Source organism: Aspergillus fijiensis, assembly GCF_003184825.1.
Source record: "Aspergillus fijiensis CBS 313.89 unplaced genomic scaffold BO72scaffold_68, whole genome shotgun sequence".
Taxonomy (NCBI): Eukaryota; Fungi; Ascomycota; class Eurotiomycetes; order Eurotiales; family Aspergillaceae; genus Aspergillus; species Aspergillus fijiensis.
In genome coordinates, this window is record NW_024469044.1 from 137,374 (window position 1) to 164,272 (window position 26,899).

The 26,899-nt window shown below is 52.4% G+C and overlaps 8 protein-coding genes across 8 annotated transcripts; 5 read left to right on the forward strand and 3 right to left on the reverse strand.

The window, feature by feature from the left end:
- Positions 1-1,375: 1,375 nt before the first annotated feature.
- On the forward strand, positions 1,376-4,137 carry sly1 (syntaxin-binding protein). Its single transcript, XM_040942520.1, has 4 exons — positions 1,376-1,635; positions 1,697-1,913; positions 1,978-2,360; positions 2,411-4,137. Exons 1-4 carry the CDS (start codon positions 1,593-1,595, stop codon positions 3,913-3,915), a joined length of 2,148 nt encoding a protein of 715 aa, XP_040796848.1. The 5' UTR covers positions 1,376-1,592; the 3' UTR covers positions 3,916-4,137.
- Positions 4,138-4,585: 448 nt separating this feature from the next.
- Positions 4,586-5,873, reverse strand: preB (alpha-factor pheromone receptor STE2; the record flags this gene model as incomplete). The annotated part of the gene is made up of 2 exons (XM_040947123.1): positions 4,586-5,037; positions 5,129-5,873. The coding sequence occupies 2 exons, from the start codon at positions 5,871-5,873 to the stop codon at positions 4,586-4,588; spliced, it is 1,197 nt and encodes a 398-aa protein (XP_040796849.1).
- A 1,105-nt stretch (positions 5,874-6,978) lies between these two features.
- BO72DRAFT_452325 (putative endosomal sorting complex protein TSG101) lies at positions 6,979-9,164 on the forward strand. The gene is made up of 4 exons (XM_040945704.1): positions 6,979-7,079; positions 7,145-7,253; positions 7,330-7,568; positions 7,623-9,164. The coding sequence occupies exons 1-4, from the start codon at positions 7,026-7,028 to the stop codon at positions 9,018-9,020; spliced, it is 1,800 nt and encodes a 599-aa protein (XP_040796850.1). The 5' UTR covers positions 6,979-7,025; the 3' UTR covers positions 9,021-9,164.
- A 6,211-nt stretch (positions 9,165-15,375) lies between these two features.
- chsG (chitin synthase class III) lies at positions 15,376-18,476 on the forward strand (the record flags this gene model as incomplete). The annotated part of the gene is made up of 6 exons (XM_040949703.1): positions 15,376-15,468; positions 15,545-16,028; positions 16,094-16,455; positions 16,505-17,351; positions 17,407-18,239; positions 18,301-18,476. The coding sequence occupies 6 exons, from the start codon at positions 15,376-15,378 to the stop codon at positions 18,436-18,438; spliced, it is 2,757 nt and encodes a 918-aa protein (XP_040796851.1). The 3' UTR covers positions 18,439-18,476.
- A 402-nt stretch (positions 18,477-18,878) lies between these two features.
- On the forward strand, positions 18,879-20,326 carry BO72DRAFT_413943 (NEDD8-conjugating protein UBC12). The gene is made up of 3 exons (XM_040942521.1): positions 18,879-19,232; positions 19,307-19,397; positions 19,507-20,326. The coding sequence occupies exons 1-3, from the start codon at positions 19,212-19,214 to the stop codon at positions 19,947-19,949; spliced, it is 555 nt and encodes a 184-aa protein (XP_040796852.1). The 5' UTR covers positions 18,879-19,211; the 3' UTR covers positions 19,950-20,326.
- Positions 20,327-20,544: 218 nt separating this feature from the next.
- BO72DRAFT_452331 (cytochrome c oxidase subunit VIIa) lies at positions 20,545-21,298 on the reverse strand (the record flags this gene model as incomplete). The annotated part of the gene is made up of 4 exons (XM_040945705.1): positions 21,224-21,298; positions 21,016-21,058; positions 20,713-20,748; positions 20,545-20,627 (listed from the first exon to the last, which is right to left on the reverse strand). The coding sequence occupies exons 1-4, from the start codon at positions 21,251-21,253 to the stop codon at positions 20,548-20,550; spliced, it is 189 nt and encodes a 62-aa protein (XP_040796853.1). The 5' UTR covers positions 21,254-21,298.
- Positions 21,299-21,734: 436 nt separating this feature from the next.
- On the forward strand, positions 21,735-25,373 carry BO72DRAFT_472145 (uncharacterized protein; the record flags this gene model as incomplete). Its single annotated transcript, XM_040947124.1, has 5 exons — positions 21,735-22,011; positions 22,098-22,876; positions 23,409-23,608; positions 23,979-24,027; positions 24,120-25,373. The coding sequence occupies 5 exons, from the start codon at positions 21,735-21,737 to the stop codon at positions 25,371-25,373; spliced, it is 2,559 nt and encodes an 852-aa protein (XP_040796854.1).
- BO72DRAFT_452338 (threonine/serine dehydratase) lies at positions 25,317-26,887 on the reverse strand. Its single transcript, XM_040945706.1, has 2 exons — positions 26,309-26,887; positions 25,317-26,231 (listed from the first exon to the last, which is right to left on the reverse strand). The coding sequence occupies exons 1-2, from the start codon at positions 26,643-26,645 to the stop codon at positions 25,435-25,437; spliced, it is 1,134 nt and encodes a 377-aa protein (XP_040796855.1). The 5' UTR covers positions 26,646-26,887; the 3' UTR covers positions 25,317-25,434.
- Positions 26,888-26,899: the final 12 nt, after the last annotated feature.

The window sequence follows — 26,899 nt, forward strand, 5'->3', positions numbered from 1 at the left end:
GCCTGTGAGTTTGCTGATACGTCGGAATTCAAAGGAATAACAGGGAAAGCGGTAACACCCGGTCAGAGCGAGGCTCAAGGATGAGTGGCAAAAAGAGTAGTTGACTTCTCTTCCGGCCCAGCCTTGTCTTCCTCACTTTAGGTGGAATATCGCGAATGATTGGGATGAAAGGAGAAAAAACGAAAGGGGGGAAGGGAAACCACACCTGGAAACCAATCTCTCTGATCTCTAGATTGTTTGGCTCAAAAATGAGTGTGTGAGAATGAGTGAGCGAGCAAATGGAAATAGAATGTGATGAAGTAGAGTAGATGGCAGAGGTCGATGCCGCAACTGCTGTTGCCGCCCTGTGCCTGGATTGGCCTTGCTTCCTCCTTAGTATGTCACGTCCACGCCCGTCTTCTCTTGCGCGCGCGCTGTCGGCCCAGTGTAGTAGTCAAACGACACCACAGCAGAGCAGCAGTTATGTTTTTTAGAACAGGAAGAGGCTGGGCCCAACTCTGGTTTCGAATACACCGGCCCAAGTACGTACTGTACTTTGTAGTCTCCGTATAGCTTCACTTCTCTTCACTTCTCTTTTCTTTGCCTGCCGTCTGTCTTTTCCAAAGCAAACGCTTATGCTTGTTTGTAGGTAACCTTGTCACTCTTGCTAGTCTTCAAACCTCTTCCCTGACCTTGTCTGCAGAGGCAATTCAGCTGGAGCGGGAGAAGGGAGGGGGGCGAAAACTCCTTCCTGCTCGTACTGCCTCGCCTTTTCTTGTCCTTCTTCAGCTTCCTTAAATCTCGACTTTAGAAAATGATCTGAAGAGATGTTATACAAAGAGCCACTCGGAACGGCAGTTGAGCAGCATAATCATTTGCTTTACGAGGAGGGAAGTGATGGTGATGGAAGGGACTTGGAGGGGAAGGGGGAGGGGGTAGGTGGGAAGGTGGGAAGGCGGAAGGTGGAAGGTGGAAGGTGGAAGGGGATTGATTCTTGGGGAGGGAGAAGGAGGGAATTGGAACTTGGAAGGAGGAGAGAGGGGGAGGAGGAAGGAGGATTGGTAGGTAGTGGGTAAGTTAGGTAGTTAGTGGGTGAGGGTGAGGTGGTAAGACTGAAAAAGCCGGCGGGCGGCAATCGGTTGTTCCAGTTGCGTTATTGGGCGGGCGCCTCAACCTAAGTCTCTACGCCCGTTCAGCGATAGCTCCTATCACGTGAGATGTTAAACAGACCTTTTGTCTGGTTTGTCTGGTTTGTCTGGTTTGAGCGGGACAGCTCAGGATGAGCTCAGGATGTGCCAGGTGGAGAGCGTCTCCGGTACGGAGTACTAAGTTACTCATTAGTACGGAGTACTGCGAGACGGTCTCATCGACCGACCCGACCGACCCAACTACTTCCCCGATCTGGATCTACACTGCGCAACTTACCCGTGACACCTTACGCTGTCCTTTTCGTCTTTGCAATTAACATCTTCTTATACCCCACTACCTCCTTCTAATCTTGCTCTCGGTCTTCACAGCCACTGTGGTACTCTCATCGCCTAACTCCAACTGGTCATGATATTGAGTCAATTCAGGTGATCGTGAAACCGTCCGGGGTGTTGCAGCAAGTCCGCATGATGGCATCGCATTCCACCTCCCTCCGTGACCGTCAGGTCGGTAGGTTTCAGCCTCCCTTCTCGATCATCGCTGCGATCGCACAGGTCTAAATCTCACTCAGCTTCCATTCAAAAATTACTAAACTTGAATCACGATACACATCCCACCGACGAAACCCACCCCGACGGCTCTGCCCAGGGCCTGTTCTCAACTCCCGTCTTGAACGAGGACGGGGATCCGATTTGGAAAGTCTTGGTATTTGATAACCTGGGACGAGATGTGATTAGCAGCGTCCTGCGTGTCAATGATCTTAGGACATGGGGGGTCACAATCCATCTGTACGGGGTCCCCTGCGTGTGGACTTAATACTTGGCCAGACCTTCAACTGACATAGACCACAAGCAACATCAACGCCAATCGCTATCCGATACCCGATGTACCTGTCATCTATCTCGTCGAGCCTACCGCTGCCAACATCCAGGCGATCACCAATGACCTCTCCCGCGGTCTCTATTCCCCCGCCTACATAAACTTCCTGTCCTCCGTACCTCGACCCCTGCTGGAAGACTTTGCCTCTCAGATCGCAACTACAGGCACCGCAGAACATGTCGCACAGGTCTTTGACCAGTACCTGAACTTCATTGTTGCGGAGCCAGACCTCTTTAGCCTGGGATTAGGCAACGATGCCTACTGGAAGATCAACAGTGCACAAACAAGCGACGATGACTTGGATGTTATCGTCGATCGGATTGTCAGCGGGCTGTTCAGCGTCAGCGTTACGATGGGTAGGACTTGGGTTCCGTCCGTAATCGTGTGTTGGCTAACATGCAAATAGGTTCGATTCCCATCATTAGGTGTCCCAAGGGCGGGGCGGCGGAGCTGATAGCTACTAAACTCGATCGCAAGCTCCGCGATCATATCCTCAACTCGAAAGACAATCTCTTCTCCAGCAAGAAGGCCACGCCCGGCGTGCCTTCACCGCGACCGGTCCTGGTCATTGTCGATCGCAACGTGGATTTAGTTCCCATGTTGTCTCACTCTTGGACCTACCAGTCCCTTGTTCAAGATGTTTTGCAGATGCGTCTCAACCGGATCACAGTAGAAACAACGGATGATACAAACCCAGCAAAGGGTGTAACGAAGCGGGCGTACGACCTGAATAGCAATGACTTCTTCTGGAAACGCAATGCCGGTGCACCCTTCCCCCAGGTTGCCGAGGACATCGATGCGGAATTGACGCGATACAAAGAGGATGCCAATGAGATAACCAAAAAGACTGGGGCTTCTTCTATAGAAGACCTGCAGAACGATACCAGCGCCTCAGCGCAGCACCTCAAGGCAGCCATAACGCTACTACCTGAACTGCGGGAACGGAAAGCCATTCTCGACATGCACATGAACATTGCCACCGCCCTCCTCAAGGGTATCAAAGACCGCCAGCTGGATAACTTCTTTGAACTCGAAGAGAATATCACTAAACAGTCCAAGACGCAGATCATGGACCTCATTAACGACTCCACAAAGGGCAACAACCCGACCGACAAGCTCCGCTTATTCATCATCTGGTTCCTGAGCACGGAGACCGAAGTCTCCCGGGCCGAGATGAGCCAGTTCGAAGAAGCCCTGACGCGCGTGGGTGTGCTGGACGTCAGCCCATTGTCGTACGTCCGCCAAGTTCGCGAGATCACGCGCATGACGATGATGACGACGGCGACGGCGGGCGCCGCGCCGCAACAGCAACAATCGTCGAATCTCTTCCGCGGCTTCTCTTCACTCTCCAACCAACTGACCGACCGCATCACCTCCGGCGCCCTCGGCGCCAACTTCGACTCCCTCATCTCCGGGGTCAAGAACTTTCTCCCGGCTAACAAGGACCTCACCCTGACCAAGATCACCGAGTCGATCATGGACCCGGCCTCGGCGTCCAGCTCCGCCATCGCCAAGACGGAGAATTATCTGTACTTTGACCCTCGCAGCGCCAACGCTCGCGGCGCCATGCCCCCGGCCTCCGCGTCCCGGAATGCCCAGGGCCAGGGTGCTTTCGGCGGCGGTGCTGGCCCTGGCACCACAGCGACCTTCGGGCAGCGGCGCCAGGGCTTCAACGAGGCCATCGTCTTCACCGTCGGCGGCGGTAGCATGGACGAGTACGGGAACCTTCAGGACTGGGTCCGTCGGGCGAATGGTCAACAGGATGGTGGTGGTAGTGCCGGTGGTGTCCGGGGCGCTGGGCCGGGTGCGTTCACTGGGCCTCGCCGGAGAGTGGTCTACGGCAGTACGGATCTGATGAATGCCAATGAGTTCCTAACGGAGTCTCTGGCGAAACTGGGGCGGGAAGGTTGAGCGGTGACCGAGGCGGAATTGCTTAGCTCTTCTAGCTTTCACCTTTTCCACGCACGTAGTATTGGTAGTATTGTTGTACCTTGAGTCTAATTCGACACGCTTGATGTGACGAAAAGAGTTTAAAAGAATTCGGCGCCGCGAGCTGCTACTCAGTAGGTAATTCTATACCTTTACTCCTGGACTTTATACTTGGATCATGTGAATGGACCGTGCATCGATTGCTCTCTGCCTTTAAATGGAATAGAATGAAGATGAAATTAGCACAAAATTAGTCTGCGTGTGTGCACAAAGCGGAACAAGAATCGAAAATGAAACCCCCTCTCAAGGTAGCGAACAGCCCGGTGCGATAAATTAGCACCCAGTTCTAGTTACCCACAAATGAGGTTAGAAAGCACGGCGACCCCCTTCTCTAGTTGCGCATCCACAATGACGTTTGCGTCAAGTTGCAGAAACGAAAGTCAAATGTAAGAGTATGAAGGCGAACAATAAGGACCACACTGCGTCAGCCGTCGCCCCTTGAGATCCAAGTACGTACGAAGCCCCTTCTATCCCCAGCCCCTACTAACAACAGCCCCTCCCTCTTCCCGGTATTCTTGAGCCCGGCTTTACGATTATGATCATCCCATCCCCGACTACTCCGGGCCCAGAAGCAAGAAACCCGAGCGGGCTTTCACAGCACGTCCTTCTCCCGCTTGACGCTCCGCACGGAGATATCGTGCTCCACTGCAATTCCATATCCCATTTCTAGATCCTGCTGCTGCTGCTGCTGTTGCTGACGGCTCTGGTTTGGGTCGGCGTAGCAGGTGGTTCCGGTGCCGGTGCCGGTGCCGGGTTTGTTGCCTCTTGGGAGGGAGGCGGACGTGGAAGTTGATGTGGTGCAGGCCGAATGGGAGGGGTGTTTCTCGTCCCCGAAGTAAGAGAACGAGAGGACCTGCCACAAGTTGCGGCGAGAGGAGGTCGAGCTGGCCAGGTTGTTGCTATTGGTGTTGCTGTTGCCGGAGCGGTGGTCGAGGGCGACGCCGGCCCAGATGGAGGAGAGGGGCAGGGAGATGGTTACCAGGGTGAGGACGTTGGAGGAGAGCTCCGGAACGTTGACTGCGTAGTGGAGGATAGAGAAGAGGGCTATATATTTAGATGGTTTAGTTAGAAAAACGCTTAGGGCAATATCAACTGGGCTCGGGTTCTCTGAAGGGGAGGAGAGTTGTGCACGTACCGGGCACAACGAGCGTTTGACAGCCCATTACAAAGATCACCTTCATTGGGCCAAAGTCGGCGACCCCCAAGCGTCTGCGCTGACGGATGGCATAGCCCAGTTTGGCAACGAAGACGGTACAGAAGAAGCAGATGCTGATGGTCAGAGTGATGTTGGCGGCGCTTTGGATCCAGATCAGGGGCGCGCTAGTCACTGCCTGGATGATGGTCTTGCAGTTCTCGACCATCAGGCCGAGGCGAAAGCCAGTGGGGACCAGAGCCACGACTATGGACACACCGAGCAAGAGGAGCCGGTAGCGGCGGCGGAGGTTAGCGCAGACGACTTGGACCTGCAGGACGAGCGAGATTTCAATGCTGATGAGAAGGAGGGTGGCCAGCACGACTCCGAGAACTGAATTGGCGTATGTGGATTGGGGCACGCGGGAATAGTCGCTGCCAAAGTAGGCGTAGACGTGCACGAACGGGGAGGTGAAGTACAGGGCCTGGCAGAGAAGCAACCCGATGTTGAGAAGCAGGGCTGAGCAGTTGAGGAGGTAGACACTGGAGCGACGCTTCTCGGGCCGCGTGAGGAGCAGGAGAATCACCAGCAAGACAATGCTGGCTCCTAGCTGTGCCCCGTAATTGATGCAAATGCGGATGCAATACTGGATGAACTGGTCCACAGCTTCCACGGGGACATTGAAGGGAGTGCCGTCCGCAGCGTGGAAAGTGACATTCTGAGTGAACGGGTCGAATTCTGGACTCATGATGGCAATTCGATCAACGAATTGCTTCTTTCTGAGCCTTGGTATGCTGTTGCTGTCCAATGTAAAGAGTGATAAGACGAAGTAGCGAGCGTGATTGGGATTAGACGTGGTTGTCCACTTTGAAAAGGAAGACGAAGAGACCATTTAACCGGCGATTTGTACACAATTCAGTACATGAGACGTGTTGCTGAATATAGTATCCAGGTTCGCCTCGATGAATGAATAGCCAATGGCTCATTGCCGGTAATATCGTCCATGCGGTGCAACCCCCGAGACAGACAATGCCTCTACTGAATCAGGGATGAGGTATAACAATATAAGAAGTAGAACACTGTAGGCCTCAATCTTGTACAATGCCAATCATCGGTTTGTTCCAGCGAACAATGCTAGACAAGGAGGTCTTGACAGTCTTGACAGCTGAGACAGACAATATCATGGCCAATGTCAAGAACAATAGCAAGCTCAACAGGTGGGCCATGATCCGCGCACGGTGTTTGACACGTGCCATTCTGGCGACTGGGAGGACCACGGCCCCATGACCTCAGTCTTCGGTACATTCTTGATGATACACTGGGAGAGATCTGGAGACGCTTGTGGTTGTACATCGATATCGATGTGTTGCTGTGATAGGGCCACAGTTGACGCCGGCAGCTCCCTAGTGGTGCGATATTTGAGGCGCGATCACTGTTCCTGAGATCCAGAATGCCAACTCATAGAGCATATTGCACTATAAGCTCGAATATATCTTAAGTCGGGGTCCTCGAACTCAGGAACTATGCTCTGGGCATGTTGACGGTGGGATTTCGACGAAAAGGTAGCAGACGCATGTGAACCTTGAAGGTAATTTGACATCTAAGTCCCCACTTTTTAGAGGTGGACATAGCTAATATTGCAGATATTCTTGGTCAAGAAAGAATGCATCAGGTCATATATGCTTGTAACAGCTCAATCGAAGCTAGTCTCATTGCCAACCATCATGTGTGGTGGTAATTCTGGGAATTTATGGGGATCCGAGAGACCTTGGGAAGTGGAGCGGAAGCTGAGTGATGCTCGGCCGCCGCTGACCTCAACTGCTCCGCCTGCCTCCAACTCCAACTCATTCCCCCGCCCCGCCATGCGATTCCCACTCCCTCCCATCCCAGCTCCCTCGCCATGGCTGCAGTGCCGCAGAGGACACTTAACTGGCTCTACGGCATCTTAACGCGGGTGAGGAAGCTTGCAACTTGTTTTAGGCTAATCTATCCATCACCTCACTGACTGCCTACCCTCAGGACCACTACGATCCCAGACTAACCTACCAAGACCCCAACCGGACGTACCACGATGTCGCGAACGCGCTCGCCCAGTATCCGTCCATCGCGCCAAGGACTGAAGTCTATAGTACGTTATAAATTCCTTGTCGAATCTGGCTGCTTCTCGTTCTGTCCAGGTGCTAATCACTTGTTTGTTTATCTAGCCTACGAAACCGGATTCTCGGCCCTGCTTCTCCAACTGTCAGGCACGCTCCCGGTGTCGTTTCGCGGCACCGTCTACAGATTTCCTGTGACATTGTGGATACCAAATACTTATCCTCGAGAACCCCCTATGGTCTACGTTACACCAACCCAAGATATGGCAGTGCGTGTAGGTCAGCACGTAACGCTGGAGGGGAGGGTTTACCATCACTACCTGGCACACTGGGCTGAAGCATGGGAGGTCAGTACTTTCGGGAATTTGCGACCTGCGCACGAATCTGACAAGTTATCACAGAGATCGTCTCTGGTCGACTTCTTGTTAATATTGCGAGAGGTTTTCGCAAAGGAGCCGCCAGTGAGATACAAGCATCAGTCACTTGTACAGCAGCGACCACCGCAGTCACCGCAAGTGCAGGCACCTCCGCCTTTGCCTCCACTACCCCCCGAGCTCGAATCATCTCCTAGGCGCTCCGTAGTGACTCAAGTCCCATCCGTTGCGTCTACGCAGCGCCCTGCTCAAGTGCCACCTCCCCCTCCTCCGCCTCCTCCGAAGCCTGGCCAGACCACGGGTCCAGAATCACAGTCACAGCAGTCCTCACCCGCAGGACGATACGATTCTCCCCCTCCGCTTCCCCCGTTACCACCCAAAGAACAAGACCTTCGAAGGTTGTCTTTCCAGCAGCAATCAAGCATCAACATCCCTGGAGCCCGGCCGTCGCAGTACCCTCCGGAACAGAGCAGCATCCCTCTCCAGCCGACTACAAGTCAGTACCAGCACCCGCAGCATGCCCCTCCGCCAGCAACAGCATATCCCCAGGGACAAGCATACGCTCAGCCTTTGAGCAATGCACCCACCGTACCACCACAGGACTTTGGGCGCCTGTCTCATCAGCCCGTCCCAGCCCAAATGCCCTCACGACAGACACCTCTGCCACATACTGCATACTCCCAGAGGCCGTCTCATCAGGGGCCCGCTCAGCCCTTACCCCAGCATCAACATCAACCAGCTCTACCGGCACAGCAGCAGCAGCGTCCCAAATCTGAAACGCCTGACCTTCTTACCTCACCTTTCGAGCTCGAGCTCCCCTCATTCACACCTACCGGCCCCGCACCCCCCATTCCTCCCAATCCAGAAAAGGACGCTCTGCTCCATGCTGTCTCCAAGACTCTCTCTGAAACCCTGCAGACCAACATCGCACAATCCGAATCAGCAGCGCATTCTCTTCTCTCTCAGTCTCACTCTCTTCACGCTGCCATTGCAACGCTTCAGGGGGAAATCTCTTCTTTGACTACCCTCAATGCGACATTACAGTCGAATACTTCCATCCTTCAGCATACTCTCCACCGCGCCGATGGAGTCATTGGCGACGCGCAGACGCGTATCTCCTCACTATCGGGAGCGCCCTCGTCCAGCACCAGCGATGCTACCACGGCAGCGTCTGGTTTACCTCCTATTGATGAGGTTCTCGTGGCGCCGACCGTCGTCGGGAAACAGCTCTACGATCTCGTGGCAGAAGAACGCGGCATTCAGCAAGCTATCTATGCTCTTCAAGCAGCGTTGGTCAAGGGAGTTATCGGGATGGAGACCTGGTCGCGGCACACGCGTGGACTTGCGCGCGAAGCCTTCTTGAAAAGGGCACTGATCCGGAAGATCGGGAAGGGGATGGGGCTGGAACTTGAAGAGCTTTCCTAATAAGTGTGGCTTTCAATGTCTGGTCGGGCCTTTCTGCTAGGCAATCAAACATGAAATGTGCGTGGGAGTGAGATGTAAATAGACGTACGAGTGATAGTCTCTATTCGGCTGCGAATGTATATATGACATGAATTCCAAGTGGTGAGGATGCGACCAGTACAACCTAGGACCTAAGATATCCGCTGGGCGATCGATCAAGCCACCTCAGGTCCCAAGGAGATCGAGACATCATGCCAATTTCCCACCAGCTAGCTGACATAACATATGATTTCCGGTTCGATGCTTTTGTCGTAGAGGTAGTTTTTGATGAGTTCTGGCCCACTTTTCCATGGCTCTGATTCAGCTTCATCTCAGCCCGATTTTCGGGGCCTCCCCGCTTGGATCGAAATTCGGGCTAGCCACTTTTTGGTCTAGCCATTGATCTTAGGTACTGTGCTTACATACTTATCAGTAACTAAGTTACTGAGTACCTATTCTTAGCCTGTCTATGCTGATGCAGTTACATACAGTGTACTCCGTATACACTTCGGCATTTACTGAGTACACTAGATCAGTGCCACGGCAGAAGGTGGCAAACAACAAGCGATGACATCAAATTCCAGAAATCTACGCTAAACAACCAGGGATACTGTCTTGACTTGAAGTGACCATGATCACATTGTATGAGGATGAGTATGTTTATTGCAAGGTAATGTGCATGGTAGGCGACAAACTGTTTGCTCAATTCGCCACATTGGAGAATTGCATGTCGGCTGATGCCGCAACACAAAACTTGGAGGCTTGGAGTCGTACTGAGAGTGTCCCAGTCTTTGCTGTTGAACGGTTATACTCCGTACTCAGTACTCTAGTGCTTGGCGGCGGTTCCTTACCCTCTGTCACCTCAACCCACCTCTCCACTGAGGATACTTTCCGTTGGGTACCTACGTACTCGCACATGTGTACAAGGCTCGTGTATCCATTTTCCACTTCTGGGGATGGTGTTCCACTCGCTACACCCACCCTCACAACATCAGCGTACAACCATTTCTTAAATCCACCATCATTGGCTAACACAAGCGGCAATCCATCTCCGCATTTCCTCCTGTCAGCAGTGCACGCATGGTCAAATCTCCATGCAGAGCCTCGCTGGGCCACATGTTGTCAATCTTACTCAATACACAGCAATATAAACACCCTCTAAATATAACATCCACTCACCACAGATGATCCCAAAGCGACGACATGGACACGAAACTCAAGATTTTCCCGCCTTCGGACTCACGAACTGCTGGTGCTGCTGATGCTGCCCGAGAGTCAGACATGCAGCGGTGTACAGCCGAGCTAAATATACGGCAGCATTAGCTGAGTTGAGTACACCAGCTTGCTTATCCCGTTCAATACGGTACTTCGCCCCCTCCCAAGCCACACACGGCTGAAGGTAGGCCGGCCCATTTGCCTGACCGCCAAATGCACTCCTCCGTATGTGTGCCTGAAATCGAGGGCCGAAAGTGCATTCCATGCAGGGTGCCGCAGTAGCAGCAGCAGGTTTCGGAGGTGTCTGCGATATTGCAGGGAATGCATGTACAGTGCAGTGCGACCATACCGAGTACTTCGTAGAATATCTGTCTTGCATAATGTATGTACGTGGTGTGCCTGATCCAGATGAAAGGCGTGGAGATGTGCCGTTGTGGATGTTTACATGAACTATATAGATGATGCCTCGTGTTCGCGTGGCTGGGTGGATATCCTCTGCATGTGTGCATTTATGTGTCTCATCCCACGACCGGCTCCGGGTTTATACTATATTTCTCTGAGACCGAGACGAACAGTGTGGCGATGCGCGATCATGAGACCCGTGTAAGCGATCGTCCGAGATTAGATCATCGGCTCAGTGACTTGCTGGGGCTTCTCTTGTCTGCAGTGATATTTCTACGAGTATCCCGGTCATCTACTTCGTAAATGGAAACCTGGTGTGTGGGTTTATACGTAACTTACTGTGCACTCACTGGATTGCCACGGGAAAGATTTGATCAATTGCAGGCCAGGGCTTATCAGATCGGACTAGCAGAGATAATCTAGAATATCATCGCATCGGTCGCATTATCGTCGATTGCCGGATGCAGCTAGTTGACTCTCGGCTCAAATCTTTAGCGAGGTGTCTGTAGTATGGGAACTAACTATATACCTACCGACCTGGTGGTATCCGAGGTTGGTGAAGAGGAATGAGGTGCTCTGTATGTTTCTTCACTGGCCAAGACATCGCTAGTAATAATCATAGCAAGGGGAATTAGATTGGTTTCTTCTTCTATATCTGGAAAGACACATATGTATATCCAAAGGGGTGTATAATCTATACCCGGCGCTGAGTATTGTATATTGCTACAAGTCGATTGGTAGAGGTATTCCTCTCTATATAGTGACTAGCGATGAGTTTGCACTATGCTCGTCAACGAAGTTGACTATTTCCATGTACTCACTAGACTGCAAAACATATAGACCTACACACCCCTATTCTCAACAGCAATCTTGTACCAGGTACTACCGCCACACTAAGGAAACCTGGATCGGACGTCGTAGCACTGAATACAAATCAGTTCACATCCAATGTATTTGACCTCTTTAAGCCGTCAGACCTGCACCAAAGGATGTCAAGTGATACTTCCGAGTCCGTAGTACAACAGGGCCAAGAACTCGGTTGGGGAAATTACCATGTGCCGATTGTGGTTAGCCAGGCCTCCATAGTCACCTGTTAGATTCTTACTGACACATCTCATGTACTTTAAATGCGGCCAGGCACCGTCCAAGTCACTAGTCATGGTACATATAAGAAAAGAGAAGATTGTGGAGGTATGGTGGTGATAGTTGGTTCCACTTTCACCTCCTATTTTCTCGAAGAATACCGTACTTTCCTAGGGGAGGATAGTTCGCCTCCTTTTCAATATCTGCATGAAATGATGAAGATCCATTGCGATCACTCCGGCTTTACTTACTGTCATTCAACATGTACCATGTAGGTATTAAGCGCACAGAGAACCAAATTCAATATCCACCGGACCTGTCAACTAAGACCATTAACCTGGAACACGGGACCGCGAAGCTAGTGGTGGTTATAATTCTTGGCTATAACCTCAGGGACAATGATCGACAGCGTACTTCTCCTTTTGAATTGAATGTCTTGGGCGGGACTGATTCTCTTTGTGAGTTATATTCGACATTTGAATACCATTGACAGACTACGGCGATATACATGCTTGTATTAGAGGTGGCAAAAATAGTTAGGTGTGGACGGGAAATTCCTCAAATTTGCAAGGGTTATGTGATTGAATGGTGACTACGGACTAGTTGAGCTGCTGAACTAGATATTCCAGCTTGCCTGCTTTTCTGTCGCGGGGTGATTTGCAACGATCTCTCCATGGCTGAAGAACATGGCGAATAGTCACATATAATCCCTGCAGGTACGAAATCCAGCACAGGTGAGTGCAGTGCAGAGTCGATAGAGAATCCGGAGTACTCCACCACTGCGGTATGCAGCCAAGCCAACCAACCAGCGATAGTGATCGAATGCCGACCGGGAATGCAGGGGAAAGGGTACTGCTAAAAAGTAATCGAAGTACGGTATGGATTGAAACCCCCCAGGTCTTGGAGGAAAGAGGAGACGAGAATCCAGTTCAATATCAGATCAGCTCGAATCACACTTTTTTTTTTTTTTTTCACTCCGTGTGAGTTGGAGAAAATAAGAGCATTTCGTTACTCAGTACAGTAAGTGAGCGACAAGTCCTAAGAAATATCAGCTAATATTCAGCCAAGGGCATCATCCACTGCATCCTCCCCCTCCTCCCTCCCCCAGCCGCTTTGAAACAGCGGGCTGACCATTGAAGAGTGACGATTGAGCATGACCAAGGCTGGGCCGTGATCCCTTGGCGGGAATTAAGGATTTCTCTCATTGACCAACCGCCGTTTTACACGGGTGGGAGAAGGACGCTCTGGGTTTTCCCTCGCCCACCCCAACCACTGCATCAGCTGCAAGTTCGAAGTGGAGCCCCCCACAAGGCTACTATATTTGGGCTAAGTCGTCCAAAGGGCGGCCTCTCTTCCCGCCCCCCCTGAAACAATCGTTGTATGGGTGAAACCAAGTATTACCGGATACGAGAGGCGGACTACGGTATTTTACTGTACGGCACTTCATCTTATCCTATCAGTCGTTGTTCCTGCGGTGACTTGGTAGGTAAGCACAGCAGCAAGCCACAGCTCGGGGCGGGGGAGGGAGGGGGCAAGTTTGGGATATAGTGTGGATGTCAACTCGAAACGGGGGGAGGTTCCCAACTTGAATTGAATAGAGGCTGGGAGGGTTGGGAAGATTGACTACATACCGGCAAGCTGCCCGTAGATGGTCTAATCTGTGTCTGTTACCTGTGTGATGGCTAACATCGTGTGGTTAGGTATGCTGGCGAGGGATGGAGAATGAATGCAAGTCCTTTTCCTTCACACTCTCCCATACTCCGTCATGCTTGATAAGTTAGCAAGACTGTAGTACCTAATAGCCACCAGGTACCATCCTACCAATTGTTGGCCATAATCCCCAGCACGTTTTTGCTATGAGGTTGTACCTGACCTTGTTCATTTCCCTCTGTAGCGGAACAAAGACGCCATGCCGGCTGATGAAAGAGAATGATCGATTTGTGTTCGTTGTTCTTCTATTCTTTCAAATTTCAACCACGCGTGGTGGTGTAGGGAAAGGGAGGGGGAAGAAAGGGCTCGGTGGGACAATACGTGACCGCCACCAAATGGTACTGTAATCTACATTACACAGACCCCCAGCAACCCTCATGCTTTTTCCAAGAGCACCAGGGAAAGAGCAGGGTCCAAAAAACCCACTGGCCCATAATCAGGGTTCGGACCCTTGATAATTTTAAATCACTAAATGTACGGATAACAGCAAGTGATGCGCGGAGCAATTGATGAGACTGGCCTGTCATCCACGCACCCACCACGCATCCCTCAGGGGGAGGGAGGTGAAAGAGTGTCTTCTCAAGAAGTTAGAAGGGAAAGGAAAGTTACATGGAGAATTTTTTGGTGAATGGCAATAACCAGTGCCCATCGATCTTTGATGCAGGTTGTTGTTGTGGTGGGGAGGGGGAGGAGGATGATGACGAAAGAGGAAATTGTCAAACAGCGGGCACTACTACACTGACTGGCACCTCACCACCACCACACCCACGGCGGGTATTACAACAATTAATATTCAAACAATCAACACCACCACTACTCTGAAGATTGTAAACTGAGTAATAGTAGACAAGTCAGCAGTAAGCAAGTAAGTCAGCAAGTAAATGAGTAAGCCAGTGAGCAGGTAAGTCATAGAATAATGAATGTAGCGAATCTTCACCCAGGAGAATCTAAGGCTGGGGATGATGTACATACATACTAAAGGTACAGGTGCACCTGGCGAACCACCCACCCAACCCAGCCTTCTGGTTAGGAATCCAACTGCCACTGCCACCACTTCAGCTATTCTTACATACTCCACACCCTCCCAGAAGAACTGGAAACCAAACGCCCTGCCCCAAAAAAGAAATACACACCTCTCCCATTCCATGAAAGGAAAGCTGTCTCTTTTTCAATTTTCCCAGTTTCCTTTTTTCTTTCTTCCTTTCTTACTTCACTTCCTCCTTCTCCCCCACTGAACCTGAACTGTGCCTGCTGAGACACCAACTTGGTTTCTTTTTTTTTCCCTCCCTTCTCCTCCTTTCCTCCTTCCTCCTACTATTTCCATCCATCTCCTCTATCCCCTCCTCTTCCTTTTCCTTCACGAAACTACGTAAATTGATTTCTTACTTGCTTTCCCACCCCCTCCCACCTTCGTTTTGGGAAAGTCTTGGTTGCCCCGTCGTCCTTCCTCGGGACAACACCACCACTATCAGCAACAACAATAACATAACAACACAACACAACACACAATCAATTCACTGACCGCTACGCTACGCTGCGCCCGCGAGTGAATTCAGTCAGCCCTGGCGGCTTGTTCCACGTTCCTGCTGTCGCCCGCATTTCTCTCCTCACGCCTAGCATCGCAGTCGGCTGAAATCATCTTGCTATCCTCCTGCGCATTCGGAATTCTCCCCAGCGACTTGAAATCCCCGCTGCCCTGCCGCTCTTCGGTCGGAGCCGTTGGCCTGCATCGATTAACGACTCCCTTTGTCTGGTCTGACGTTCCACATCGGCGCACTCCTTGCTCCTTGTTTCCTCGATACCCCCTTCTCGTTGTCCCGCTTTGTCCTTCGTAACGATTGTCCTTGCGTTCTGTTCGCATTCGGGGCTTACTTGAGTTTCCGAGTCCATCTCACACGTACAACCGTCTAATCTTCTATCATTAAGAATGGCCTACCAGAGCGGTGGCAATCACTCGCCTCCGGGCTACGACGAAGGCGCCGCTGGTCATCGACTCCAAGACATTGGTCATGGTAACAACGTAAGTCTCGATCCTCAGTTGGACGCCGAAAGTACACCCTCATCAATCGCGGAGGCTAACGTTCGACCATATGTAGTACGAAGAGGAAGCATCCCACGGGTTGTTAGCAAACCAACAAGGCCCGTTCACAGGTCCCTTTGACGACCCGCAGCAGCGTGGGCTGTCTCCTCAGCGGCCAACTTCGGGTTATAGCTTGACCGAAACATATGCACCAGAGGCCGCCTATCATGACCCCTACAGCGGCGGTGCCTCTGTGTACTCCGCACAGTCGGGAGAGACCCCGGCTGCTGCCTTTGGTGTTCCTGGTCGCGTCGCTTCCCCCTATGCACGCAGTGAGACTTCGTCGACAGAAGCCTGGCGCCAGCGCCAGGCCCCCAACGGAGGGGGCGGTGGTGGTGGTGGTGGCAATCTGCGCCGGTATGCGACTAGAAAGGTCAAGCTGGTGCAGGGCTCAGTCTTGAGTGTGGACTATCCCGTTCCTAGCGCTATCCAGAACGCCATCCAAGCCAAGTACAGAAACGACCTCGAGGGTGGTAGCGAGGAATTCACGCATATGCGATGTGAGTGCAACTCAGCCCTTACTACTGCGCTATTCGGTAGCTAAACAGACGTTCGGGATTTGTAGATACCGCGGCGACTTGTGATCCCAACGAGTTCACCCTCCACAACGGTTACAATCTTCGTCCCGCCATGTACAACAGACACACCGAATTGCTCATCGCCATCACCTATTACAACGAAGACAAGACCCTCACAGCCCGTACTTTGCACGGTGTTATGCAGAACATCCGGGATATTGTGAACCTGAAGAAATCGGAGTTCTGGAACAAGGGAGGCCCTGCCTGGCAGAAGATCGTGGTTGCATTGGTCTTCGACGGTATCGACCCTTGCGACAAGGATGTGTTGGATGTGCTGGCCACGGTCGGTGTCTACCAAGATGGTGTCATGAAGCGTGACGTTGATGGCAAGGAGACGGTGGCTCACATCGTACGTGCATTATGAGAAGAGAATCGCAGGCAGCGCTAATAGTCCACAGTTCGAGTATACGACGCAGCTTTCCGTCACTCCCAACCAGCAGCTGATTCGGCCTACCGATGATGGTCCCAGCACTCTCCCTCCTGTGCAAATGATGTTCTGCTTGAAGCAGAAGAACAGCAAGAAAATCAACTCGCATCGTTGGCTCTTCAACGCTTTCGGCCGCATCCTCAACCCGGAGATCTGCATTCTGCTCGATGCCGGTACCAAGCCAGGTCCCAAGTCCCTTCTCGCCTTGTGGGAGGCTTTCTATAACGACAAGGATTTGGGAGGCGCTTGCGGTGAAATCCACGCCATGTTGGGTAAGGGCTGGAAGAACCTCATCAACCCGCTGGTCGCAGCCCAGAACTTCGAGTATAAGATCAGTAATATTCTGGATAAGCCTCTGGAAAGTTCCTTCGGCTATGTCTCTGTGTTGCCCGGTGCTTTCTCGGCTTACAGATTCCGCGCAATCATGGGTCGTCCCCTTGAGCAATATTTCCACGGTGATCACACCCTTTCCAAGCAGCTGGGTAAGAAGGGTATCGAGGGTATGAACATTTTTAAAAAGAACATGTTCTTGGCCGAAGATCGTATCCTGTGTTTCGAGTTGGTCGCCAAGGCAGGCTCTAAATGGCACCTGTCCTATGTCAAGGCCTCGAAAGCCGAAACCGATGTGCCTGAAGGTGCTCCGGAGTTCATTTCTCAGCGTCGTCGTTGGTTGAACGGTTCTTTCGCCGCCGGTATTTACTCTTTGATGCACTTCGGACGCATGTACAAGAGTGGACACAACATCATTCGCATGTTTTTCCTTCACATTCAGATGCTTTATAACGTGTTCTCGACGATCTTGACCTGGTTCTCTTTGGGTAAGTGGGTTCCTCCATTATTCTAACCCTCCTATTCTGACTTTGTGCCTCTTAGCCTCGTACTGGCTTACAACGTCCGTCATCATGGACCTTGTCGGGACCCCCAGTCAAAGCAACGGCAACACCGGTTTCCCCTTCGGTACTACGGCGACACCCATCATCAACACTCTTGTCAAATACGCATATCTCGGTTTCTTGCTGTTGCAGTTCATTCTCGCCCTTGGTAACCGACCGAAGGGTTCCAAGTTCTCCTACCTTGCGTCGTTCGTGGTGTTCGGTATCATCCAGCTATACGTTGTTGTTGACGCCCTCTACCTGGTCGTCCGCGCTTTCAGCGGGAGTGCTCCGATGGATTTCGATACGTCTCACGGCGTGGGAGCTTTTCTTGGGTCGTTCTTTGGTTCCACGGGTGCCGGTATTATCATCATCGCCCTTGCTGCCACTTTCGGTCTGTACTTTGTGGCTTCGTTCATGTATATGGACCCCTGGCACATGTTCACCTCGTTCCCTGCCTATATGGCCGTGCAGTCGTCGTACATCAACATCCTCAACGTCTACGCGTTCAGCAATTGGCACGATGTGTCCTGGGGTACCAAGGGTTCGGACAAGGCTGATGCACTCCCTTCTGCCAAAACGACCAAGGAGAACGATGGCAAGGAGGCCGTGATTGAAGAAATCGACAAGCCGCAGGCCGATATTGACAGTCAGTTCGAGGCTACTGTGAAACGGGCATTGACGCCTTATGTGCCGCCGGTTGAGAAGGAGGAGAAGAGCTTGGATGACTCATACAAGAGCTTCCGTACCCGCCTGGTGACATTTTGGATCTTTAGTAATGCGCTGCTTGCGGTCTGTATCACTAGCGACGGCGTGGATAAGTTTGGCTTCACGGTATGTAATCTGTGTCTGTTGCGTCTGGGAGATGAACTTGCCACTGACATTATTGTTGCAGAACTCTGCTACCACACGGACATCGCGTTTCTTCCAGGCTCTGTTGTGGTCGAACGCCGTTGTGGCCCTCTTCCGTTTCATCGGAGCCTGCTGGTTCTTGGGTAAGACGGGAGTGATGTGCTGCTTTGCCCGGCGGTAGAGGAAAGAGTATTAATGAAAAAGCTGGCAAGGAGAGGTGGCTTGCGGCACGCATGGCAGGCAGGAACCTCACGGAGTTATTCTTGGCACATTTTTGTTGCAATTTTGTATTCTACATATGATGCTTGTTTCTCGTTGTGTGAGAATGAGTGAGTGCTGTGTGGGTTCGTTTTTCTTTCGCTTTTCTTTTCTCTTTTGATTGGATTGCACATTTCGAACGACTGCAGGCATGGCGATGTTTGTAGACAATACCTAGCGTTTAGAATCAAACGATTACTGTACCGTATTACTTGTTGGAGCATAAGCATGAGATGATGTCTACGTGGATTTGGCCTAGTGCAGGCGGTGATTGAAGGCGGCAGGAGAGGACAGAAGGGATAGTAGCGCTAAAATGAAGGAGATGGCGTCAGGCCGCCGCTCTCCTCCGCTCTCCGCCTCCGCCTCTGCTTCTGCCTCTGCCTGGGAAAGTTTGGAAGGGATTTTATTGTTATAGGCGTTGTCTTGGTGAGTTCGCTCTTTGCATTCAGGACAGGGTCTGGTGTCTTGTAGAGGACGCTTTCTTTTCTGTCTGATTGTGGCAAATTCTTTCATCGCTTACCTGAGGAGGACCCCGCAGCTTTCCCCTCTGCATCTTCGGACTCGACCTACCGACCTACACCACGACACCAGAGTTGAAGCTTATTTCGCTCTGATACTCCCGCCCTTGCGCATCCATCTCACCTGGATCAGCTCACTTTAAAGTCTGAGTGGTTGTCGAGAACTTAGGACGTCAAGATGTTGAAAATATGGTCGATGGTATGGCCCCCGTCTTCTCTTCTTTACACCTCGGATGATACCACCTCATACTAATCCTGATTGACTCGGTGCAGAAGCAACAACAGCAACAAGCTGAAAATGCCGAAGGAGCTGCCGGCAAGAAGAAGAAGAAGGTCACCGCTGCTCAGTTGCGAGTTCAGAGAGGTAAAGCCCTCCTCCCCTCCTTGTCCCCTTCCCCAGTCCTCTTACCAACCCTCCCATCCCATCTTTGGCACCACGACCACTAATCCAGAATCCGAACCACAAAATCTAGACCTGCAAGAACTCACCCTCGGCTCCACCATGAAGATGACCTTCCCGAACCCCGATGACATCCTCAACTTCGTTCTCGTGATCTCCCCCGATGAAGGCATGTACAAGGGCGGCCACTTCCATTTCAGCTTCAGCGTGAACCAGAACTTCCCGCACGACCCGCCGAAGGTGAAATGTACGCAAAAGATCTACCACCCGAATATCGACCTGGAGGGCAATGTGTGCTTGAACATTCTGCGGGAGGATTGGAAGCCGGTCCTGAACCTGAATGCGGTGATTGTCGGGCTGCAGTTTTTGTTCCTCGAGCCGAATGCCTCGGATCCACTCAACAAGGATGCGGCGGAGGATTTGAGGGGCAACCGGGAGGGGTTCAAGAGGAATGTCAGAGGGGCGATGCAGGGAGGTATGGTCCGGGGAGTGAAGTTCGATGATGTCCTCCGTTAGGAGAGTTCCTTTTTTGGGGGGAAGGGGAGCATGCATGGGGATTGAGGTTGTGGGTGATTGGTGTGCTGGGGTGGTTCTATCTGGCTGTGAGGGTGGAGGGTGACGCGAAGGGTAAGAAGGTGTGATGATTGCATTTGTTCATTTGAATTATTTATTAGCGACTGGATAGATTCCCTGCTCCTGTTTCTGCTTATACTTCCGCTGCTGTTGATACTGTTACTGCTATGAAAGAGATGATCTAGCCCGTGTCTTTTTGTTCTTCGAGTTGGTTGATACATGTAAGGTGAAGTCAATCCTCGCCTGGTCTCGAAAAGCCTCAGAGATCATTGTGCAACTCTCAAACCAGCAGCCTATGGATTTGGCTACTCAAGTTCGGTGTACTCATCTTATCATAAACCCAGCAAGACCGACACAACCGGACAGTGACCCGTACAGTGGAAGATAATGGTACAGGTACAGATACAGAACGGAGCCAGATCGGCTCCAATCGAGATTGGACTAAATAGACAAGAGAGATAAATGCTTGATTGAGACTAATTCAACACGGTACCACACGGCTCGACTGTGCCAGTACCCGGAACACGAATCACAAGTCGATCTAGGCCTGCTGGGCGGCGCGCTCGGCCTCCAGGCGGGTGTAGTAGTTGTCACGGGCGCGGACGCGGGGAAGGTGGTAGCCTGGATTTGGGTTGTTAGCTTTGACAGCTTGCGGATGGGCATGGCACTGCATTGGGGTGAGTTCAGAGGAAGCGATTGTACGTACCGTACCACCAGAGGTAGCCGAAGGTGGTGCCGAAGCCTGTATTTGAAAGATTGGTGGTCAGTTTTGGGTTTCCTAGGGGTTGTATAATTGGCTTGGGTTTGCGCGGATCAGGATGGACGGGGCCGGGGACCGGCGCGGTGGGATGAAGGCAATGGTGAGACCTTCAAGCGCAGGCCGTGTGGGCATTTCAGGATGGGGTGTGTGGGCAATGGGCTGGATCATGAGGTTGCTGCGCGAAATTCGAACGTGCGATTGACAGGCTGACTCGCGGCAGGCAGGCAGGCAGGCGTAATGAGGACTCACCGAAGGCGGTGCTCAGGTCGAGGACCAGAGTGCGGCGGAGCATCTGTTCGTTTAAAAGCTGTTAGTTCTGGAGATCTTGCGGAAAGCGTGATGCAGAGGCTGTGCCATTGGCATGGCATGGCATGGCATCATGGCATGGGGGGTGGGATGATCGGGTTCTGATGGTTGGCTGATTGGAATTGAGATTGGGAGCAAGGGAAACACATACGCCGGTGATAGGACGGATGGTGGCAGCCATTGTGATCAATTGGATGCAATTGTACCCGGAGATCTGGAGGAGGTGGTGGTGGTGGGGAAGTGGAGGAGAAGAAAGTAGCAGCGGTGATGTCGAAGTGAAAGTCGGAAGTTGGAGGTGAAGCTTTCCCGGGCCGGGGTGTAGTAAGCGACCGCTGTGAGTGGCCTGACGGTTGGGTTGATCTAGAGAAATCCTCAGTACTACCACATGATTAAGATACAAGTGAAAAGTACTACATTGTGTGAATATTTGATGCCAGAACTCAAAGCTTGTTCTACTTGGCTGACATACTGGCAGTATGCACAAAATGAACGCTCAATCACAGCTGGGTGAGGGTGGTCTAAGGTGACAGTGATTGTTTCTGCTTCAGGTGTCACGTTCTGTGCAGATGCCGTGCACGTGATCGCTAGTTGCGGCGGGCGTGTTTCCCGCCCGGCTTCTCTGCTTCCTCAGCTCTCTCCATCATGACCATCCCAACGGCGCCATGGTCGAGTCAGAACCAACCATCAAGCGCTCCGCCTCTTCCTCCTCGCCTGAAGATGGACTGAATCCTCCTGGCGCAAAGCGCGTCAAGCGTCACTACCACCACCATCACCGCCTGCAGAGCCCCGTTAACCCAGCTCTACTTGAACCCGCCATCGTCGACGATGCTTGCGTTGACCAGCTTCTAAACCGGTCCATCAGTCAATATTTACGAACATGCGGGTTCGAACTCGCAGACCCTGCCGCGCTGGACGCCTTTCGCAGGGTGACTGAAGAATGTATGTGTGCATTGCTCCTGGTCTTGCTGGATAAAGTGCAAAACCAGAATCCGCGACACGATGTTGACACAGAGGCCCGCATTTAGATATCTTAAGCGTCGCATCCTACGTGCGACAATCCATGCTATCGAGCCGACGCACTCAGCCCATTCCTCATGATTTTGACGACGCCTTACGCCGTCACTCTGTCCCGTACACCGACCTCCTCCCACACGTCCAACCTCATCCCAACCTTGACCCCATCCCGACCCCTCAGCCCACCCCCCCGCCAGAAGAAGACTCCTTCAAGACCCTCCCATCCTTTGGGCCACAGCTCAGTGGCGAGGACGACCGCGTCCGAAGCCCCTACATCCCGAAACACTTCCCCGCCTTCCCCAGCAAACACACCTACCGCCATACGGCAGTCTTCACAGAACGCGAGCAGGACGCTCGGAAGATTCGCGAACGCGCTACTGAGGATGGCCGGCACGGAGAGGAGGCTCTGCGCAAGCTGGCGCGGGCGGCCTTCAAGGACAACCAGTTTGGGTCCTCGGCACGCGAGAAGAAACCCTGGGGCCGGCGTGCAGAGACGATGGATAGTATGTTTGAGAAGACTGTGAAGGGGCTGGCGAAACGGATGCAGCGGACCGCCACGGTGCCGGGTGCGGCGGCGCCCATGGAAATCGATTCAGGAGCAGGGCTGGATACGGAGGTCAAGCCGGCTCGGTCCAAGCTCGCGTTAAGCATTGAGCTGCCACCTATCATCAATTGCGAGCGGGAGTTTTGGCGGCGAGTGCCGTCGTCGGGTGCGCGGAGAGCAGCAGAGGATACGCAATCTGGCGTGAAGAAGGAGGCCCATGATAGAGCTTCCCGGGTGGACAGCTGGGTGAGCACCTGATGGGGAGGCGATGGGCGTGGTTGTATATGATGGGTGGATGTGCAATGGCAGCATGCACGGGCGTCATGGGGGCGTTTCACCTTGTTTTCCTTCTCTTTTTTTAACCCTTGCATGATGACAGTGAAGATACCCATGGAGTAGAGTTTTAGAATCAAATTCAAGATGTCTGGCTAATCAGTGACCACCAACATGATCTTTCACCCAAGTAACGCCATAATTCCCACACTCCAACACCGCGTATAATGCTAGCAAATGTAACCCAATGTTCATCGTACGTTTCATGCCTTCACGGCCTGCTCTGCAGCGGCGCCCCGTTTCCGCTCTTCTTCCTCCTTCTGAAGTCTTATCGGTTCCCATGCGGTCGTCTCCACGGTCAATCCTCCGGCGCATCTTGTGTGGTAAAGTAGCGTCAGAAATCTCAGCAGCGATGGTGAAAGAAGCAGCACTGGCCGTTTAGGGCGTCTGCAATCAAGAAAAGGAAGAGAGAGACAGAAAAGCAAAAATCTTACCTTCGAAACAGGCGCACAACCGGTTGACAAACGATGACACCAGGCTTGGGGATCCCGCCCTGAGGAGGATTACACGAGTATTGTACCATCTCCAGCAGCTGGCATTTCTCCAGCTCGACGGGGCCGCCCTTGCGACGCTTCTCTTGGAAGTTCTTGGTCGAAATGTTGACGTGCTCGGGGAGGGTTTCGGCGTGAAAGACGGGGACGAGGGGTGCCATTGTCTTTGAGGTGGGTGTGGTAGGAGAACCTTGATCGAATTGGTGCGATGATGTCAGAATCCGCAGAGCTGGATGGGTGTGATATTGGATTTGCGCCTCGGTTGATTCAACGGTTGATTCGCATGGATAATAGTAGAGTATTCGGAAGCGAAATGCGGAGGAGGCGGAGAGGAGAGTTGGGAAAGTGGAAAGGTGAAGGGAGCGGAAGGCTTTCCGCCGGACGGAGCTGGTGGATTGCTGATTGCTGTCACTGATTTCACCACCTTCCCAGGTCGGAACGGACAATAGCCAGATGCTATGCTACACGATCTTGGGAACTCCTTGAGTAACTGCAGGTGCTTGGGCGTCAAATATGGCGGCTAGCTTTGGAGAAAGATTACTGACGGAAGTGCATGAGGAGAGGCTGAACGAGGTCGGTATTGCATCATATACATATCTTGATGCGTGGTGATGCCCAACGTCAAGCTTCGCGCTCCATCTCCACAAACTGACTGGTCGCTATAGCTCTTGCATAGTCTCAGAGAACTATACCAAGAACGTATCGGAAGGGATACCCTGAAGACTCGCTTTGGAGTCGACGAGCTCGACAAACTCGTGGGTATTTTTACTGCACCCGTTCCGTCAGGACAGTCTCGAGCAGACACTGCACAGGAAGAACTTCCGCTCGACCCAGAGCATGATCCTGACGATGAACTTGCACATGATCCACCTGGGAGAACTGCCAATACTCATTCTGCCGGTATCCCGGTGCCTGCCTATACGAGCCATGCAGAACCCGTCCTGGAGATATCTAGCACGTCTTCTGCAGCAGGAAAGACTAATTTGCTATACTATATCACTGCTCTCGCTGTTCTGCCGGCCGAGATTAACGGCTTCAAGATAGGAGGTCATGATTCGGCGGTGGTCTTCATGGACACCGATGGCCGCTTCAATGCCGAGCGGCTGCGTTCCGTCCTTCGCGGCATTGTTAAGGTCAAATGCGGAGCACAGGATATGAGTCGACTTGACGAGGAAATGGAGAGGATGGCCGTGTCTTGCTTGAAACATGTCCATGTCTTCCAGCCCCAGTCTTCGTCGGCCCTTCTTGCCACACTCCAGCGGCTGGATACTTACCTCCTAGATCTCGCCCGCCATGCATCCAGCTCTCGAGCACTCCGGCTGCTGATCCTGGACAGTGCCAATGCTTTCTACTGGCAGGATAAGTTACAAGACGAGATGACTCGCGTTGAACAAATAGGGCGTCCGGCTGCAGAAATTGAGCACGATCGCCGCCAGAAACAGAGCTTCTACCTCTTCGACATGTACACGGACTTAGTGAGGGAGTTGAAGCGACTGCAGCGCGTATTTAGCTGTGCAGTTGTCTTTACCACTACTGCTGCCCCACAAACAACACCAAGCCGTCGTTCACATGGATACCAACCTTCTGGCCCATATGACCTTTATAACCCTGCTGATGCGCCTGCCTTTCGGAGGCCGTCGTTCCGATCGGCTCTTCCAGCACCGTGGGGGACTTTCCCTGTATTACGAGTGGTTGTCCAGCGTGATCCGGTTCGGCCCTTTCCTGCTGCGATGGGCTTGCAGGAGGCTGAAGAGAATGCGGCCAAGCGGCAGGAGATACTCATGCGTGGCCGATTCTCTGGATGGGTGAATATGTGGGGACGTGAAGACTGGCCGCGGAGATGGCTCGAGGGTGTTGAGGCACTAGATGGAGGAATGTTTTTCTTTCGGATGGGTAGAGATGGAGTGCAATTCGGGTAAATTCTCTAAGTGGGTATCCACGCAATGTGCAGATGACGCTGCTCTCATACATGCACAGCACTCAGCCATACAGCTTGGCAATTGCATCAACAGTCGTGTTGCCTCCGCTGAAGACAATGCCCACATCCCAACCGTTGGGAGCTTCCTTCTCCACGAGACGTCGGAATTCCTCATTATACAGACAAACCGCCAACCCCACGACGGCACTCGGTTCAACAAAAGCCTTCATACGTTCCAAAACCAACCTCATCGCGGCCTTGATCTGCTCCTCTGTCACGGCAAAAGCACCAGCCACCTTGTTCTTATCTGCAATCACCTCCCAATTCAAGAGGCCAACAGGAGTGCGCAGTCCGTCCGCAATCGTCAAGGTCGACACTGCTGGAACGCGTTCCCCGGCCGCAAGACCGCGCCGGCAGTCATCTGCACCCTCGAAGCTAGGCTCGGCACCAAACACCTTGGTTGTCTTATCAGAGAAGAAGGTTGCAACACCAGCATTGAGACCACCGCCACCGACCGGTGTGATCACAGCATCGAGCACCGGAAGTTCCTGGTGGACGCTCAGATGCGGCTTCTCTGTAACAAGCTTTTTGTACTGCTTCTCCATCTCTAGGGCCGTTGTTCCCTGCCCGCAGATAATGTTGAAATCATCGTACGGTGGTACCAGGATTGCCCCCGTCCTTGCTTGCACTTCTTCGACGACAGCCTCCCGCTCCACACTCGTCGATCCACTGAAGATAATCTCTGCACCATGGGAGCGCGTTCCCGCGATTTTCGACGGTGTGCTGATGCTGGGCATAATGATGTAAGCGGGGACATCGAGGGTGGAGGCGGCGAGAGCAAGGGCTTGGGCATGGTTCCCTGTAAATTGCAAGCTGGTATTAGCATGATGCGTGTGGCTTGAGTTCTGAGGAGTCAGTCAGTGATGCTTGACATACCTGAGCTATGCGTGATCACCCCGCGCTTTTGTACTTCCTCTTGACCCCGCTCTTCGATAAGCCGCAGCAAGGCGTGGAACGCGCCTCGGGCCTTGAAGGCGCCAATCCGCTGAAAGTTCTCACATTTGAAGAAGAATCGAATTTTGGGGTTGGCGGGCGATTGTCCCTCGAAAGGGGTCCCGTTCAAAGCTTCCGGGGATTGTGGAGTTGAAGCGATGTTGTTGAGGGTTTGGTTGGTGAGGAGAGGCGTGCGGTGCACGTACGGCTGGATAAGGGAATAGGCATCCTGCACAGCGGACGGAGTGAGGGATTGAACTAAGACTTTGGGATCGGACATGATATTTTTCAGTGAGATTTGGCTTAAGAACGACTCTAGTCAATCTACCCTTTAAGATAAGAGGGTTGAGGTGCCGGGTGGAATGAGCGAGTCTCCGGAGATAATGGCGCAATTAAGCGTAGACACCTGATATCCGCGGTGAATTCAATTCCCCGCCACTCCGGCACCGGAGAGACCGTACGTACAACATGCACGGAGTCCTGAGCTGCAGGACACACGGTATGAGTCATACATCTTGATAGGAAGCCCCAGCT

What these genes read in the sequence shown, in the direction of transcription:
- sly1 (XM_040942520.1), top strand. Translation starts at nt 1,593, where the DNA reads ATGATGGCATCGCATTCCACCTCCCTCCGTGACCGTCAGGTCG. An exon ending in CCTCCGTGACCGTCAGGTCG is followed by an intron (nt 1,636 to 1,696) that starts GTAGGTTTCAGC and finishes AATCTCACTCAG; the next exon opens with CTTCCATTCAAAAATTACTA. An exon ending in TGGGGGGTCACAATCCATCT is followed by an intron (nt 1,914 to 1,977) that starts GTACGGGGTCCC and finishes ATAGACCACAAG; the next exon opens with CAACATCAACGCCAATCGCT.
- BO72DRAFT_452325 (XM_040945704.1), top strand. Translation starts at nt 7,026, where the DNA reads ATGGCTGCAGTGCCGCAGAGGACACTTAACTGGCTCTACGGCATCTTA. An exon ending in TCTACGGCATCTTAACGCGG is followed by an intron (nt 7,080 to 7,144) that starts GTGAGGAAGCTT and finishes GCCTACCCTCAG; the next exon opens with GACCACTACGATCCCAGACT. An exon ending in GCCAAGGACTGAAGTCTATA is followed by an intron (nt 7,254 to 7,329) that starts GTACGTTATAAA and finishes TTGTTTATCTAG; the next exon opens with CCTACGAAACCGGATTCTCG.
- BO72DRAFT_413943 (XM_040942521.1), top strand. Translation starts at nt 19,212, where the DNA reads ATGTTGAAAATATGGTCGATG. An exon ending in TGTTGAAAATATGGTCGATG is followed by an intron (nt 19,233 to 19,306) that starts GTATGGCCCCCG and finishes GACTCGGTGCAG; the next exon opens with AAGCAACAACAGCAACAAGC. An exon ending in TCAGTTGCGAGTTCAGAGAG is followed by an intron (nt 19,398 to 19,506) that starts GTAAAGCCCTCC and finishes CACAAAATCTAG; the next exon opens with ACCTGCAAGAACTCACCCTC.
- BO72DRAFT_452338 (XM_040945706.1), bottom strand. Translation starts at nt 26,645, where the DNA reads ATGTCCGATCCCAAAGTCTTAGTTCAATCCCTCACTCCGTCCGCTGTG. An exon ending in GGTGATCACGCATAGCTCAG is followed by an intron (nt 26,232 to 26,308) that starts GTATGTCAAGCA and finishes TGCAATTTACAG; the next exon opens with GGAACCATGCCCAAGCCCTT.